The 15,914-nt window shown below is 35.5% G+C and overlaps 1 protein-coding gene across 3 annotated transcripts; it reads right to left on the bottom strand.

Annotated features, from left to right (window-relative positions):
* Nucleotides 1-4,785: 4,785 nt before the first annotated feature.
* Nucleotides 4,786-11,781, bottom strand: LOC132286182 (plasma membrane ATPase 4-like). Of its 3 annotated transcripts, none has more exons than XM_059788462.1 (15): nucleotides 11,691-11,781; nucleotides 10,770-10,889; nucleotides 10,583-10,681; nucleotides 10,378-10,515; nucleotides 9,940-10,264; nucleotides 9,194-9,510; nucleotides 8,878-8,997; nucleotides 7,907-8,029; nucleotides 7,708-7,812; nucleotides 7,295-7,604; nucleotides 6,470-6,984; nucleotides 6,174-6,347; nucleotides 5,890-6,072; nucleotides 5,601-5,785; nucleotides 4,786-5,516 (listed from the first exon to the last, which is right to left on the bottom strand). In XM_059788462.1, the coding sequence occupies exons 1-15, from the start codon at nucleotides 11,745-11,747 to the stop codon at nucleotides 5,420-5,422; spliced, it is 2,868 nt and encodes a 955-aa protein (XP_059644445.1). In that variant the 5' UTR covers nucleotides 11,748-11,781; the 3' UTR covers nucleotides 4,786-5,419. The 3 variants fall into 3 exon arrangements, with proteins under 3 accessions (XP_059644445.1, XP_059644446.1, XP_059644444.1); XM_059788463.1 differs by having other exon boundaries at nucleotides 7,295-7,600; nucleotides 7,704-7,812; nucleotides 9,194-9,520; nucleotides 9,950-10,264; XM_059788461.1 differs by having other exon boundaries at nucleotides 9,194-9,520; nucleotides 9,950-10,264.
* Nucleotides 11,782-15,914: the final 4,133 nt, after the last annotated feature.

Raw genomic sequence — 15,914 nt, 5'->3', positions numbered from 1 at the left:
AAAAAGAACCGAAATGAGAAAATATGAACAATGGAAGAAACAACGCTAGATCCAACCAATAAAGCTTATTGGTTAACCACAACTGTGGAAAAGTGGCTTTGAGGTGATCTTCAACCAATCTGGCTACGTCTACCTCACCGATAACGCGTTTTAAAGTCGTGCTGACAATGAACCTATCAGAACTTCTCTGGTCCGGTGGAGTAATACCAAGATGGGGTGACCCCTGGGAAGTCTCTGGTCCGGTGGAGTAGTACCAAGATGGGTGACCGCCTGGGAAGTCTCTGGTCTGAGTAAGTCAAAAAGAGACAATATTGTGTCTAGATATGGTGGGGTCATTACAGTCAAAATCTTAGAAATCCAAATTTTTATAGAAAGACTACAATTCAATTTTTTTTTTTTTTTTTTTTTTGAAAGGCAACTACAATTCAAATTTAAATATAAAGTTTTTTTTTCATATAACCAAAAAAAAAAAAAAAAATGAGGCAACCAGAATAGAGATTTTGGAAATGGACAAGAAAGGACGGTAAAGAAACTCCGTGAAGACTTTGGTACCAGAAAAGAAATTTTGGAAACATAATATAGAGATTGCTTAAACAATTATCATGACATCAGATAATTTGAACAAATGTAATACTTAGGCCCTTTGACCCGCTCCACTTAGGAGCGACTCGCCCCACTAGGACCTAGTCTTGTTATCCAAATCATGAATCGGACCATCTTTCGAGAGCATCATTATAGTCATCCGCGATACTATGTATTGGTAGACTTGTTTGCTTTTTTGTTGCCTATGAGTACGAAGGCCGAAGATTGGACTGCTTCTTAGAGCAGAAAGGTGGATCGGCGGAATAGGCGCTCTCTGTCAATTCGCCTGTAGTCTGCCATTGGCATTGGCTATTCCTCACCTTAGCTTTTTGAAGGCAGGTTTCTCTAAGGAATTTCTCTCACAGTCCGAAAATTAGAGCCAGTTTTTAAAGCGGCTCCAACTTCCGTGTTGAGTAATTTGTGGCTCAATTTTTTTTGATATGACAACTTGCATACACCAGTTACCTTTTCGTGGTGATCAGGTATTACTTCAGCCCCACTTTATTGAAACATACACCAGCAAAAGTGTGACATCACTTTCTCTCTCATGCATCTTCAATTTGGTGGTGTAATTGCAGCTTCATCAAAAAGCTTTTAGAAGCTGACATTACGTGGTCAACAATTTCGGCTGCAAGCTAATCATCCTTGTGTATGACAGCTATTTGGTGCTTGGAGAACAAGCTAATTTGCTGCCTCACTTCTGCCTATATATATCTAATGAATCTCATGCAATGAGATTGTTAGTCACTAATTGACTCTAGAGGGGGGGGTGAATAGAGTCAAGGGCCAATTTTTGTAATTTAAAATTGTTAAATCTAATAAACTGTTAAGCACAAATCAATTAAAATATTCAAGCAGTATATTGCATAAGTAAGAGAGATAGAGATAAGAGATTACAAACAGTGACCCAGTAATTTAGCGAGGTTCGGAAACTCCTACTCCTCGACTCAAGGTCCTCCCTTGAGACTTCCCAAATTCACTAAAGCTTCTCCTTAATGGTGGAGAGCAAACCTTCAATTTGAAGCAAGACTTGCTTCTCTTCCTCGCTAGGAGAACACCCTTCTCCTAGACTTCGTTTTAGGTCACACCAACCTTTACAAGATCATAGCAAAGTTTGTAATTTGAAATACAAGATTGAACCTCTCTCTCAATATAGATGTATAAGTGTAAGCTTACAGCTAGAGTAGATAAGAATATTAATGAAGCTCAAGATCTAGAATGAGAGAATGCAGTACGCAATGAAAGTTCAGAGAAGGAATTTATATATATTGAATGCTCTACTTAAAATATTCTTTCAAGTTGTGTATATCTGTTTTTCAGACAACACCTCTGTATAAATATTTATTCGCACCTCCATATAGCTGTTAGAAGTAGTTGGAAGAATTAAATGCAGAAAAATTGCCGTTGTAGTTCAAAACCCTTAATGGAGCCGACTCCTTACAAGAAGTGGAGGCGACTCAATTTCAAATGGAGGCGGCTCAAAAAAAAGATTGAGCAGGCTCATTTTCTAAAATGGAGGCGGCTCAAAAAAAAAGATTGAGCAGGCTCATTTCTGAAAGATTGTTTTACGAGCCAAGAAATGCTACTGGAGTGAAAAGAGTAGGCTCATTTTTTTTAGTGGAGGCGGCTCCAAAAATGTGCATGACTAAAAATAAATTTAATTAAGACCTATGCACATCCTATTATATGTAGCTTGCATATATAAGGTTTATGAGAAAATTTTAGGCAGTTTAAAACTGAATTTAGAATGAGTATGCATGATCCTAAAATTGAGCTTCAAAATATATTCAAATAAACTTTGACATTAAATCTTAAGCTCTCACCACCCTATCTACCCTTTTCTTTATTCTTTGACCATGATCGATTAGGCTTGATGAAGACTTGCTTTGTTTCTTTGAAATGCTTTGTGTGATCTTTGAAGTCCGAGTTTTTCTTTGATTTCTTGTACTTTGAGGCTTCCTTGAATCCATTGCTTAAATGTTTGGAATGCTTTGGAATGCTTGAAATGGATCTTCTAGCTCATTATTGAGGATTGAATGTTGATCAACTATATATCACTCAATGAAAACATTAGTACATAAACATCATTAATGGTTTGTAATCATCAAAACATAAGATTGACCTTTAGATAAAATCCTTAGGCCAACAGAGATCATCCGAAAACATTCGAGAGGCATCCAAGAGTAAGAATTCGGATCATGAGATTGGTTTTGTGTGTGTGAGAAAATCCTTTTGTGTGTGCAATCTTCAAGTGATACTTGAAGCTTGTCTTTGGGTGGGTTTTTCTCTTTATGTAAACCATATACTATTTGGGATATTTCTTGAGTATTGAGTGAGTCTTCTTTGTTAGTGAGTGAGTGGTGTGAGAAAACAGATTATTGTGAGGAAGAACCAAAACGTTCTTCTGTTTGTAATCTTCTTCTTTATAGTGATACGAATCATCATCGCTCGTGGACGTAACCCTATTTGTAAGGGTGAACTACATATAAATCCTTGTCTCATTTGTGTGTGTGCCATTTTAATTTCATGTCATTATTTTTCTCTTTGTTCTCATAAACTCCCATTCGATCCTTTTTTCATAACAAACTGGTATCAGAGCTTGGCTTCGTGTGTATTGTGTACAAATACTGTTATCTCGTGTGGTACTGTACACAGATACGGTACTTTTCACCGAGAAATATTTTGGGGAGTTTTTTGAGATGTCGACCAGATACGAGATTGAGAAATTTGATGGCAAGATTAGTTTCAATTTTTAGCACATTAAGATACAGGTCCTACTAACTCAGCAAGGTCTTGGCAAAAGAAGAATTAGAAAGAGGAGTTACGATCCTAGTTCTCAAAAGGGTTATGAGGGGACTACACAACATGGTAGGAGAAAGAAATCCGTTTTCAAATGGCAACCGAAATTGCAGCAGTCCTTACAGGGAGGCAGACCTATGAGGACATATGTGATATTGACTTGCAATAATCTTGGTGGCAATGATATAGTTCATTCGAGTGTCATTAAGATGTGTGGGAGGCAAGTAGTTGGTCACAATAGAGATGCGAGGAAAAGTTAAGGACGTCCTATTCTCCACAAGGGTGAGAAGATGAATTTTCATTACCAGCCGGTGGTTTGTGGGTGGTTGGTGAAGGTTGCTAAAGGAGATGTCAAACTTGGAATTTCTGAGGTTGTTTTTGGAAAGCATTTAGAATTTGATACAAATACTGGAGGTATGCTTGTGGCTATGCAAGACATGCGTGGGTTGAAGAATGAAAGCCCGAGGGTTAAGTTTGAGGATGACTCAAACTTAACTAAAATTCTTTATTAATTTGTTTTGTGTTGGAGATGATGATGATGTTATTACTCATATTATGGTAAAGGAAGACTTTTTATGGTGTTGTCTTATCATTTGCATTAAGGTGGAGAATTTTCGTTAAGGTGAAGATTTGTTGAGTAATTTGTGACTTAAAATTTTTTGACATGACAACTTGCATGCACCAGTTACCTTTTTGTGGTGATCAAGTATTACTTCAGCCCCACTTTATTGAAACATACACCAGCAAAAGTGTGACATCACTTTCTCTCGCATGCATCTTCAATTGGTGGTGTAATTGCAGCTTCATCAAGAAGCTTTTGGAATCTAACATTACGTGGTCAACAATTTCGGCTGCAAGCTAATCATCCTTGTGTATAACAGCTATTTGGTGCTTGGAGAACAAGCTGATTTGCCGCGTCACTTCTGCCTATATATATCTAATGAATGACCACAATTTCGGCTGCAAGCTAATCATCCTTGTGTATAACAGCTATTTGGTGCTTGGAGAACAAGCTGATTTGCCGCGTCACTTCTGCCTATATATATCTAATGAATCTCATGCAATGAGATCACCCGAAAGCATCCGAGAGCATCCAAGAGTAACAATTCGGATCATGAGAGTATATTGGTTTTGTGTGTGTGAGAAAATCTTTTGTGTGTGCAATCTTCAAATGATACTTGAAGCTTGTCTTTGGGTGGGTTTTTCTCTTTATGTAAACCATATATTATTTGGGGTATGTCTTGAGTGCTGAGTAAGTTGTGAGAAGAGAGATTATTGTGAGGAAGAACCAAAATGTTCTTCCAATCCTATTTGTAAGGGTGAACCACGTATAAATCATTGTCTCATTTGTGTGTGTGCCATTTTAATTTCATGTCATTATTTTTCTCTTTGTTCTCATAAACTCCTATTCGATCCTTTTTTCATAACATTCCGCTTATGTGAATCTTGTTTTCAAGTGAACGAAGGACCTATTTTGTTTGGAAATAAAATATTTTTTTTTTCTGGTATTTGTTTGTCCTAAGAAAAATAATTTATCGATAAATTTTCGGCAAGTTATTTTACATGTCCCGATGGACTCGACCTCAATCTCGACATAGATTTTTACCAAACACGGACAAAGTAAAAATAAAAGAATATTTTACCTGAAATAAAAAAAAAAAAAAAATTCAAAAACAATATGAGCCAAGGTTCAATAGAATTTAAGTCTAAAAAAAAAAAAATCAATGTAAATTTGCCAATCATATGGAGCACATAAAAAAACAAAGAAATTCTATATTTACTCAAAAGCAAGAATCTAGTTAATGGGGTCAGCAAATATAGGTAACTAACATATTGGAGAAGATTGTTAAAATATTTGACAAATATTTCCAACCTCAGATCGTACACAACGAATCTGTAGGTTGGATTAATGGCAGTCCTTTATCATCATTCAAAACCGAAAATGAAAAACAAATAAATTGCTCCCTAGTTGTTATATATTCGCTTGCAAAATTCTTTCTGTCAAATGTCAGCTATGTCATCATCCTCTGGCTCTCTCTTAAACCGTGTAGTGTTGTGGAATGGTCTCGATGTCAAGTCCCTTCAGCCTCACCACTGATTCAACATGCCCCTTGAGCGTAAGGCTCTCCCTTAGCCTGAAATATAATAGGAAAAAGATGTATTGAACATAAACCAGTAAGTGACATTAATTTAGATCAGCTATGGAGGGAGGTAGTTACCTTGCAACTTCAGCACGTCTCTTGGCACTTTCAGCAATTTCAGACAACTCCCGGTAGTAGTTGTTCTTCTCGTTGAAGAGTTCCGATGTTGCTGGAGGACGGAGGCCATGCTGCGTACGTTGATCCAAAGCCCATTGTGCCTCCCTCTCTCCCTTACCGTAATCTTTTTTGGTTGTGAAAGCAGTCTGGATAATTCAGTGTAAGAAAAGGGATTAATCAAAGACGGCCAAAAATAATTTCAGATTAGCCATAAATTATTTTGTTTCAATTCACAAACTTCTCCAACTACCTTATTCTGAAGCAAATTATCCCAGGCTTTGCCACTCAAGATATATCGGGTAAGAATCTTAAGAATATCTAGAGGGAGGTAGAAGATAACACTATACACCCAAATTACACCGGCCCATCCCCAGCCAATGCCATGGATTCTAGCAAATCCCCAATTTGCATACACAGCGATTAATGTAGCCACCTTCAACAATAAAAGCAAAATTAGGTCATGATCCAGTATGCAGTTGTATGTAACATTTAAAACAGTATCAGAAACCTAAACTGAAATTTTGAACAACTTACCAGTTGTGCCACTATAAAGGCAGCCACAAGCAGAAGCCCAGGACGTTCCATGAAAGAACAGCTCCTTGAGCGAGTAACAAAGATAAGTGCCTGACTTACAATGCTCACTTGGAGGTAGAGAGCTGCTGTAAGCTCATTGGGGTTGTACCTGATTGACCTTACACCAAAGGTGTCCTGTCAAAGTTATGAATAAGTATGTGGACTAGAAAAACTCAAGAGCAGAGATATCAAAATAACAATGAAGAAACTTTTTGGAATCATCCTTAATTTTAATTAAACTAATGGCATTTTCTTACTGTGAAGAAGTCAGACTCGCAAGTTGCCCAGAAGAAAATAACAGTCATGACAGCTAGGTAAGTGCCGAGAACAATGCCGGTGGCAAAAATCTCCCTTAGCTTCCATGAGTCAGGCGAGGGTGATGGCTTCACCTTGTCTTTAGAGATGGTCATGATGGTTCCATCATTGAGAATGGCGATAATCAAAACCATGAAAGGTGAGAAATCAAATTTCCAGATAAGTGCAATGAGCATGAAACCTAGAACAATACGGATTGTGATGGAAACGGCATAGATAGTGTAATTCTTCATCCTCTGAAAAATGGCTCTGCTTGTCAAGACAGCACTCACAATCACACTTAATCCTGGCTCCGTTAAGACTATGTCAGATGCACTCCGGGCTGCGTCAGTTGCATCAGCCACTGCAATACCAATGTCTGCCTTCTTTAAAGCTGGAGCATCATTCACACCATCTCCTGTCATCCCACAGATGTGCTTCATCTCTTGTAGCTTCTTCACAATTTCATACTTGTGTTCTACATTCCACCCTCAGTAGATTTAGTACAATTTACACAAATTTTTGCAAATATTTATTAAAATTTCTTAGACAATAATGATAACAATATTCTTCCTCCTACTGTTAAAAGAGAGAGAGAAAAAATTGACATGCACTACATTCCCTCCTACTTAGGTTCATTCAATTTTCCAAAATTACTCAAAAAAATTTCGATAAGTCACCATTTTGTCTTATCCCCGCAAGAAATACATTTCACGATGCTACCTTGTAACTGTGGCTAGTACCAGTAAATTCAAACAAATAGAATCTCAAAGATTTAGTTTACTTACCAGGGAAGACGCCAGCAAAACCATCAGCCTTCTCAATGAGCTCTTCAACAGGGAGGTTGGCGAAAGCTTCATCTTTGTGCTGGCCAAGGAGGGAGGAAGAGGGATACATGTTGGTTCCCATGCCAAGCCTGCGACCAGTTTCCTTGCCAATGGCTAGCTGGTCACCAGTGATCATCTTTACATTGACACCAAGGTTAAGAGCACGGCGGATGGTCTCTGCACTGTCATGTCTTGGAGGGTCAAAAAGAGGCAAGAGACCCACAAATACCCATTTCCCTCCTGCACTCCCCTTGTTCTTTTCCGGCACTGTCTGTTACCATAAAGAACAACCAAATCAAGTTCAGTTCTATGCACCAAGCTTCATTGGTAAGCACCAATACAGTGGAAAAAAATAAAATAAAATACCAACTCACTTGTTGAGCAACAGCAAGAGAACGTAGACCCCGTTCAGCAAACTTATCAATGATTGCATGAATTTTCCTTTTCACATCTTCCCTAAGGTTGCAAAGCCCGATGATCTAGTGGAGATTATGATAAAAGGCAATTAAGAAAAACAGAAACTATACTGACAAAATTAATGGCTTAATCAGGATTAGCAGGATTATTTACTACCTGCTCAGGTGCACCTTTGCTAACTCGGAACCAATCACCAGTAGAGTCGATGTATGTTATGGCTGTGCGCTTGTCCACTGGGTTAAAAGGCAGGAAATGCACCTCAGTGATTCCTGCTCTGGCCTGTAGAGCACAAGATAATAAAGCAGAATATAATCATCAAGTCTATATATCATTTACCTAAATATATAAAGTTCAGAATGTATGAAATGCTTAACATGCCTCGTGACTCGATGAGAAAAATACTCCAGTAGAAAAAAAATTCATAGAAGTCAAAATTCCATAAGTTTTGAAATGACTATGGTCGATGACAATAAGAACAAATAACTTGGGTGCTGAAACACCATATATCTAACTCTCTTATATATATATTGGGTTTAAGAGAGGAGGTGTATATCTAGTGAGGAGTTAGAGATTTTCTAGATAGTTGAGGTTAACGAGATGCATGAGCCAAGTGTCAGCTAATTAAGCTCAAGTTGGTTCAAGCTCAATCTTGAGCTTCAGGCGAGGAGCTTCTTCTATTGTGTCCAATGATGATATTTCACAAGATGAAACCCCACATGTTGCTACTCAGATATCCGTATCCGAGTAAAAAATAATAATTATCCAGGAAAATCTAAATTCATAATCGCAACTTTCTACAATAGCCTACTGTTCTTTAACGCACCTTACGTTTTTAATAGGTGTACTCAAAAAAAGCAACGAGTACATCTGTGTAAAACAATTGCTTGAACAGTTCAGAAGTCACAAGGCAATCCTAATGTTGCTAAAGCTTAGCCTGTTATGAAGCTTGAACCTTGAGTTTAGCATTGCTTGTTTAGGACATTGAATGATCTTCAAGTGTAAACTAAAGAGCTGAGCTCGACTGAAAAGTAGATCTTTCATCTATCAGCCCTAATTAGAGTTGTCCACAGAGAACTAACTGAACTTCTGGTTCCTAATGTACATGCATGTATCGCCTCCAACATTACCTCCTTGGGGTCAGCCAGCATTCCAACAATACAAGCGTCAATAGCATCCTGATTCTCCACCCTAGAAGCCCTGGCACCGAACAGAATTACAGTTTCTTGGTCCACATCTTTCGCAAATACCTGTTATTAACATAATTGCTTCAATGATCAATTAATTAATATAACAAAAAATATGACATTTTGATCAGTTGATTTCTTCTTTCGGTTTTTCCTCCTCTCAATATTTACTCATTATTTATTTACTATCACATAACCTAACACTTCAGATCAATCATAAGCCACAACCTGTTCATTCACATTTAACTTAATTACCAACCTCAATTAGTGTCTTGTCTACCGTGAGCTTGTTGAGGGTGAGAGTTCCGGTCTTGTCACTACAAAGCACGTCCATGCCAGCCATCTCCTCAATAGCTGTCATCCTCTTGGTGATAGCACCTTGCTGTGACAGCTTGTGGGATCCAATAGCCATTGTCACTGACAACACCGTTGGCATGGCAATAGGAATACCTCCAATTAGAAGAACCAACAGATTATCAATACCATCCCTGTATTTGCGGTGCTGACATGCGTACATGACCACCATCTCTATAATCATTCCCACCGCGATGGAACATATACAGAAGTTGCCAATTGCTGTCAACACCTGATCAAATCATCACCATCCATTGCAAGTTGGGAAAAACAGTAATCAGTATAAACTGAGAAAGGCTGGTAGAAACAAATATAGTACCTTTTGCAAGTAAGGTTGTAACAATGTGGCAAATCTTTTTGAAATATTTAAAAAGTTCAGTTCCATTTTACCATCACCAAGAATTTTGAACCTGACTCTATTAACGTTGAATAACATAGAACTTATCAAGAACCGTTAAGAATTTTAAAAAATATGAGAGAATAATGTCATAATCTCGTCTTCTTCTTCCTGACAAATATGAGTTGCTTTTCTCCTGCCCAAATTTATTCTCAAAATATTTTGACTTAATCATGATACTATTCCTACTTAGTTCCATTACTTCATATTTCTAGCAAATAATTCTCAAATTTGGCCACTATAGTCAGTAATACAGTGTAGTACCTTTTGGAAATGGCCTACTTGATTGGTGCTGTCCACAAGGTGAGCAGCTTTACCAAAGAAGGTGCGGACACCAGTGGCAAACACGACAGCCTCAATTTCACCCTGCTTGCATGTTGACCCTGAGTATACTCCGTCACCTGGGTTTTTTGTTACAGGCAAGGATTCACCAGTAAGGGCAGATTGGTCAATCTTAAGGGGGTCTCCCTCCAGGAGACGGGCATCTGCTGGAATGATGTCTCCTAATTTGATGCTGATCACATCCCCAGGTACCAGGATTGCTGCATCCTCCTCACTCCATCTTCCATCTCTCAAAACCTTAATTAGTCAAAATGAATACAAAACTCATATCATCATACACTCAGTTGTTTTTATTTAAGGATTGTCAAACTTCATTTTACGCCTTGTTGGCCACTATAATGTAAAATTACCTTTGTTTTGGGAGCAAGACCCGCCATTAGTGCAGCTGCAGCATTTCCTGCATTGTTTTCCTCTACAAAGCTTATCGTGGAGTTGATGAAAAGCAATACTATTATACCAACAAAATCTTGCCAATCTGGAGGTTTACCCTGCAATTGTTTTTTGAAATGAGAGAGAGGGAGAGGGGAGAGAGGGGAGAGGGTGAGAGAGAGGTACCCCAATATTTGTTGCACCAATGGCCACGATGGCAGCAACCTCCATAACCCATGACAAAGGATTCCACATAAAACACAAGAATTTGAGAAACTTGTTTTCCTGTTTCAATATTGTTGTGGAATCATTAGTTTTCCATTTCTACTAATAATGAAGATTAGTGAAAAGATTTAAATACAGAATACCCTGCCTTTTTTTCCTCTAACTTGTTTGGGCCAAAATCCCGAAGCCTCTGCTCCCCTCCCTCGCTTGTCAATCCATCTTTTGTACACTTCAACTTTTCAAAAACTTCCGCAATCGGTATTTTCTCCTGTATATACATACCATCATCAAATATTTTATTGTTACAGGCTCTCAATAAACAGGTCCATTTGAATCAAGAATTTTGATCTAAACCATATTCTATTGTTAAACGCCTAATAAGCAATGCGCACTTGCACAGCTCTATCACATAATGTCCTTTTGTCAAAGCCAAACTATAAAAGTTATACTACTTAAAATTATACTACATCGATATTACAATTATTAAGCTTTCGGATATAATTAGTCTATTTTCATAGACCTGCAACATGACTCAGTTGAAGTAACTAGTAATTAATAAGAGAACGTAACTGGATAATAGCATTGTATAACCGATTCTAGGTTCACACATAATTGGATATATTAAAGAACAAGGATAATATGCTCTGTGACGTGTATAAAAACCTCTTGAACCATTTTGATATGATGTCAAGGCATTGGAATTAATAAAGAAAAGGAAAAGAAAAAATAAAGAACCAATTACTAAATTAAAGTAATTGTTTGTTAGGAATCAAACGCCCCAAACTAACAGTTGCTTATATACAAACATAATGCATTCATGTCATACAAAGTAAAAAACCCCAAAAGATAGTAAAGATCAAGATACGTTCCAAGAAAGTGAAGTGATTCAAGAACATGATCGATCAATATATTAAACATATATATATTTCATCACAAGTATTCACCAAATTGATGTAACAAAACTAGAACAGCACAAACAAATATTGTGCGTGTGGTATGAACAGAGATTTGAGATCAAGGAATTGCAATGAAAACAGAGGATTTAAGAAAAGAAGAGAATGGATCTTACAAGATCGACGCTCTCGTTCTTGATTTCTTCCCAGCCGATGATGCCTTCGTCCGCCATGTTCTCCCTCTAAAACACACCCTCTCTCTCTCTCTCTCTCTCTCTCTCTCTCTCTCTCACACACACACACACACACGCACTATCTTTCTCTAAAAAAATCAGAAAAAAACTAGAAACTGCAATGCAGAAGAAGATATAGCTAGATTTATATATTGGCTCATCTTGACAAATGACGACTTCAAACCTACCTCGCTTTCTCTGTATGTACTCTCTCTTTCTCTCTCTATATGTATATATGTATACTCTCTCTCTCTAAAAAAAAGTGTCCAGCTCCACAGCAAATTCGTTAGAGATTTGATTCCCTTCTTATATGAACTTCATTTTAAGGGTGATCCTTTCCTTTTGTAACGAACTTCGTGTATATACATATATCTATATATATATATATATATATATATATATATATATATAGATATATCAGTTACCGAGACTACTGAGAGTACTGACTCATCGGTCATCACAGCCTAAACCCCTTTGGACGAACGAGCGGGACTCGTGTGTGACTGTGACTGAGTTCAGTCACCATTTGTATGCTACACGCCAAATCATAGACTCCACATTGGACAAATCATGCTGGGGTAAGGAAATTACCTAATTCAAAATTCCTGATTGATTATTTATTCATGCACAATACAAATAAGAGTAGAATAAATTAAAATTTATAAAAAGAAATAAATCTTGTATAATTTTAGAATGGAAAATCTAAAAGATTTTTTAAAAAAATATTATAGGACGAAAGGAAAGTCATTTTAATTTTGTAAGTTAAGTAGTTACAAAATTTAATTAAATTCGCTCAAGTTTTTTATTTTTTTTATTTTTCATTTCTAATCATTTCCTTTTAAAATCCCATAATTTCAACCAAGTTTCTTTATTAAATTCAATTCCTGAAATTCCAAATAGTGGTCACATAAGTCGGAAGTTTTTCAAATTACTCGAATCCCTAAATTTTTTTGTCACATAAGTTAGAAAGGAAAAAAATATAATAGAAAATTTTGTTTCCATACTTGCTTATTTTCTCTCAAAACTTTTCGCATAAAATTTTTACCTGAAATGAGTGTCTTTTTATTTAACATTCCTTTTTTACCCATTAATTTAATCGTGCAAATATTTAATGATTGATTGAATTTTATGTAAATAATACTTCATAAAATTTTCTTAGGTAGAAAATAGACACCATCAAATTCAAACTTATTTATTTTGTAATATTTGAAATCATAAGGGTAATTTTGATAATTCAATCATTTTCTTTTCACTTTAATGTTATTCAAAATAATAAATAATTTTCTTACAATTTTCATGTTAACTAAATGCATGTTAGAAAATAATTTTTTATTTTTATTCACTTCACTTTTCTTTTATTTTCTATTTTTTTTTTTCTTTTTCTACTTATTTTCATCGAACCAGAGCATAATGTAATGTAGGAGGAGGTCATATTTTTTTTTTTAAACCAAAAAACTTTTAATATTACATTTGAGACCTGTGGATTGGGCTTAAGAAACTAAACCCAATGGAAGTCTATTTTAATTTGGGGTGCCAACCTGTGGAGTTTTACATTAAAAATTTGGAAGGGGCCAAAGGGCCATAACCCGTGGCCCATAAGTAGCTCCGCCCATGTGTGATAGGGATAAAAATTATAACCATTGCACATGTAGGTCCGCCGATATGTGACAGGGCTAAAAATTAACCACTAAACAAGTGTTGAGTAACTGCATGTAGTATTCTGATTCGGACAAGTTTTAGGTAAATGGCTGATATGAAGTTAAAAGAAAAACATTTTACTAGGATGAAAATTTGAAAATAATTACTAGAACATACAAGATCAATAATAAATTTGCCATGCTCATTTTCTACCCTTTGTTATTTGCACCATTGAATAAAGCCAAGCACTTATCGTTTTACTACTAGATTAGTTGAATTTCTTTTTCTTTTCTATTTTTTATACCAGCTAAAAAGGGGGAGAAATTAAGGAGACGAGGGACTCGAATATTGCACACTTGTTCGGGAATTTAGACAATTTACCCGGTAGACCACTAAATAATATTTACTATTAAATCAGGTACACGCAGATATATGATTATATATGTATATATATAACTATGCTATGCACAAAATTACTCTACCAGTTTTTGCATTGGTGCATCTCTATGTACCACTTATATTGCTCATGTTTACCAAGAAAGTTACCTCCAATGTTAATTTCATGAAAATTTTGAATAAAATCATGTATCTGCAAATGGTGATGGGACATATCATTCGATTCATTCTCATCAATGCACAAAGGGGAATATGAGAATGAGTATCTAAACAAATGTTTTTAATGTTACAGAAATTCGATGATTTTTAAGAAAACAATACTCTATGAAAATCGAGCCCAATTCACTCTAATTTATTTTTTAATGGTTTAAAAATCACTAAAGGTTATATATATAGAACCTGGTGGTACTTTTGGCCTTTTTGAAAAGATTGGTGAGGGTTTAAGTTCTTATAAAAAAAATATACGTTAAAGATATCTGTTCGGGGGAGGCATTGAAAAATGCATTTTGATGAAAGAAATTTAAAATAAAAAAATTATTTAGTGGATAAATTTTTTGAAACTCTTTTAACTCTTAACATAATTTAAGTTAACAATTATATTTTTAATAAATCATGAATACTACCAAAGAGTTGAATTTGGATTAAGGATGGCAACGGGACGGGTGTACCCTCCCCCGCTCCCGCAATCGTTTAAAAACCCTGCCCCCGTCCCTCCCCCCCCCCCCCCCCCATATCATAAAAGCCGGGGACTTTCCACTTATTTCCGCAACCGTTTAACATTTTTACCCTAGCAAGTATTCGCCCTGTACCGTTTAAAACTATAATTTATTTATTGTTAAAATATATTTGCTCTTTTTTTTCCACCTCATCTTCAGTTCTTCACCATTACAACTTTCCTTTTAATCAAATTCATTTATTACTTTAATTTCTCTACCTAAACGGGTGGTGCGGGGTGAGTCAAATTGCCATCCCTAATTGGGATTGATGTACAAAGACTAGAAGGAAAAAAAAAAAAAAAAAATCATAATTAAAGTGATGGAGTGAAATTATGCATCAACGATAAATTGGCATAATGAAGATCCAAGACTTCAAGTATACAAATTTACCCAATTTACATGGTGGTTGAAGTTTTTTTTTTCTTCAGTACATGATAGAAGTTGAAAGAGATAGAAAAATGAAAGAAAAATAAAATGCAAAGGAGATATGGGAGCAAAAATATCCCATTTTTATTCTTATTTATAACTATAAATCACTTTCACATCGAACGGGTAGCCTTCAAAAAATATATAAAAATTATATACACATATATATATTGTGCGTGCATGTGTGTGTATATATATTTTAAGAGAAAGAAAAGTTATTTAGAATTTTACAAAGGTTTGAATTTTGGATGAGAGTTTATAAATCTTGAAACTCTTCAGATTTTGAAGTCAAATAGAAGTCAATAGAACTTTTTTTGCAACTCATCAATCTCTTTATTGAATCATTTTTCAACATATTTTTTTTCAATAAAGTTCTGTGAAATTTTGCTCTAACATTATTATTATTACTTTTTTATTTGTTGGGTAGAGAACCAACGAAGAAGATGGTACAGAAAGAGAAAGATAAAAGTTTGCAATGTAATTTAGAAATAGAAATAGGTTAAATAATAGACAATATAGGAATTTTATATTTATTACTTAAAAAAGTGTGTACCTTACGAAAAGTTAATCAGAAAACATATTTTATTGGCTTTGGTTAATCGGGTTTCTAAACTACTGAAATTTTTTAAAAGTCCATCTTCAAAAATTTTACCAAATGCTCTTTATTATTAGCAAAGAATTTTCTGAGCTTAGAAATCCATTTTGAGGCTACAAGAAACCCTGCCAAACAGCCCAGACTTCTTATGTAAACTTCCTTTTAAGGGTAATCCTTTTTTTTTCGTAACCAACTTCATGTATATATGTACATATTATTTTTAGCCGAATTTTTTAGGGCTAGAGAAAAACCGTTTTAAAAAGGTAATTTTGGTAAATTATATCATTTTCTTTTAATATCCCATAATTTCAAACAAGTTTTATTTTGAAATTCAATTCCTATAAAATCCTGAAATTCCAAATATGGTGGTCACATTAGTCAGAATGAATAATTTAA

The sequence above is a fragment of the Cornus florida genome, unplaced genomic scaffold (genome assembly GCF_030987335.1).
Source record: "Cornus florida cultivar Cherokee Brave unplaced genomic scaffold, ASM3098733v1 CherokeeBrave_3.0.0_Hap2_Chr11, whole genome shotgun sequence".
In the NCBI taxonomy this organism is placed as follows: domain Eukaryota; kingdom Viridiplantae; phylum Streptophyta; class Magnoliopsida; order Cornales; family Cornaceae; genus Cornus; species Cornus florida.
The sequence above is the reverse complement of the archived record's forward strand: the minus strand, read 5'-3'. Positions and strand labels throughout refer to the sequence as shown.

Excerpts from the sequence above, each read along its gene's own strand:
- LOC132286182 (XM_059788462.1), bottom strand. The coding sequence starts at position 11,747 with ATGGCGGACGAAGGCATCATCGGCTGGGAAGAAATCAAGAACGAGAGC. Across the intron at positions 8,030-8,877 it reads TGCTGGCTGACCCCAAGGAG|GCCAGAGCAGGAATCACTGA; the intron begins GTAATGTTGGAG and ends TGTGCTCTACAG. Across the intron at positions 7,605-7,707 it reads CTCTTGCTGTTGCTCAACAA|ACAGTGCCGGAAAAGAACAA; the intron begins GTGAGTTGGTAT and ends TTATGGTAACAG.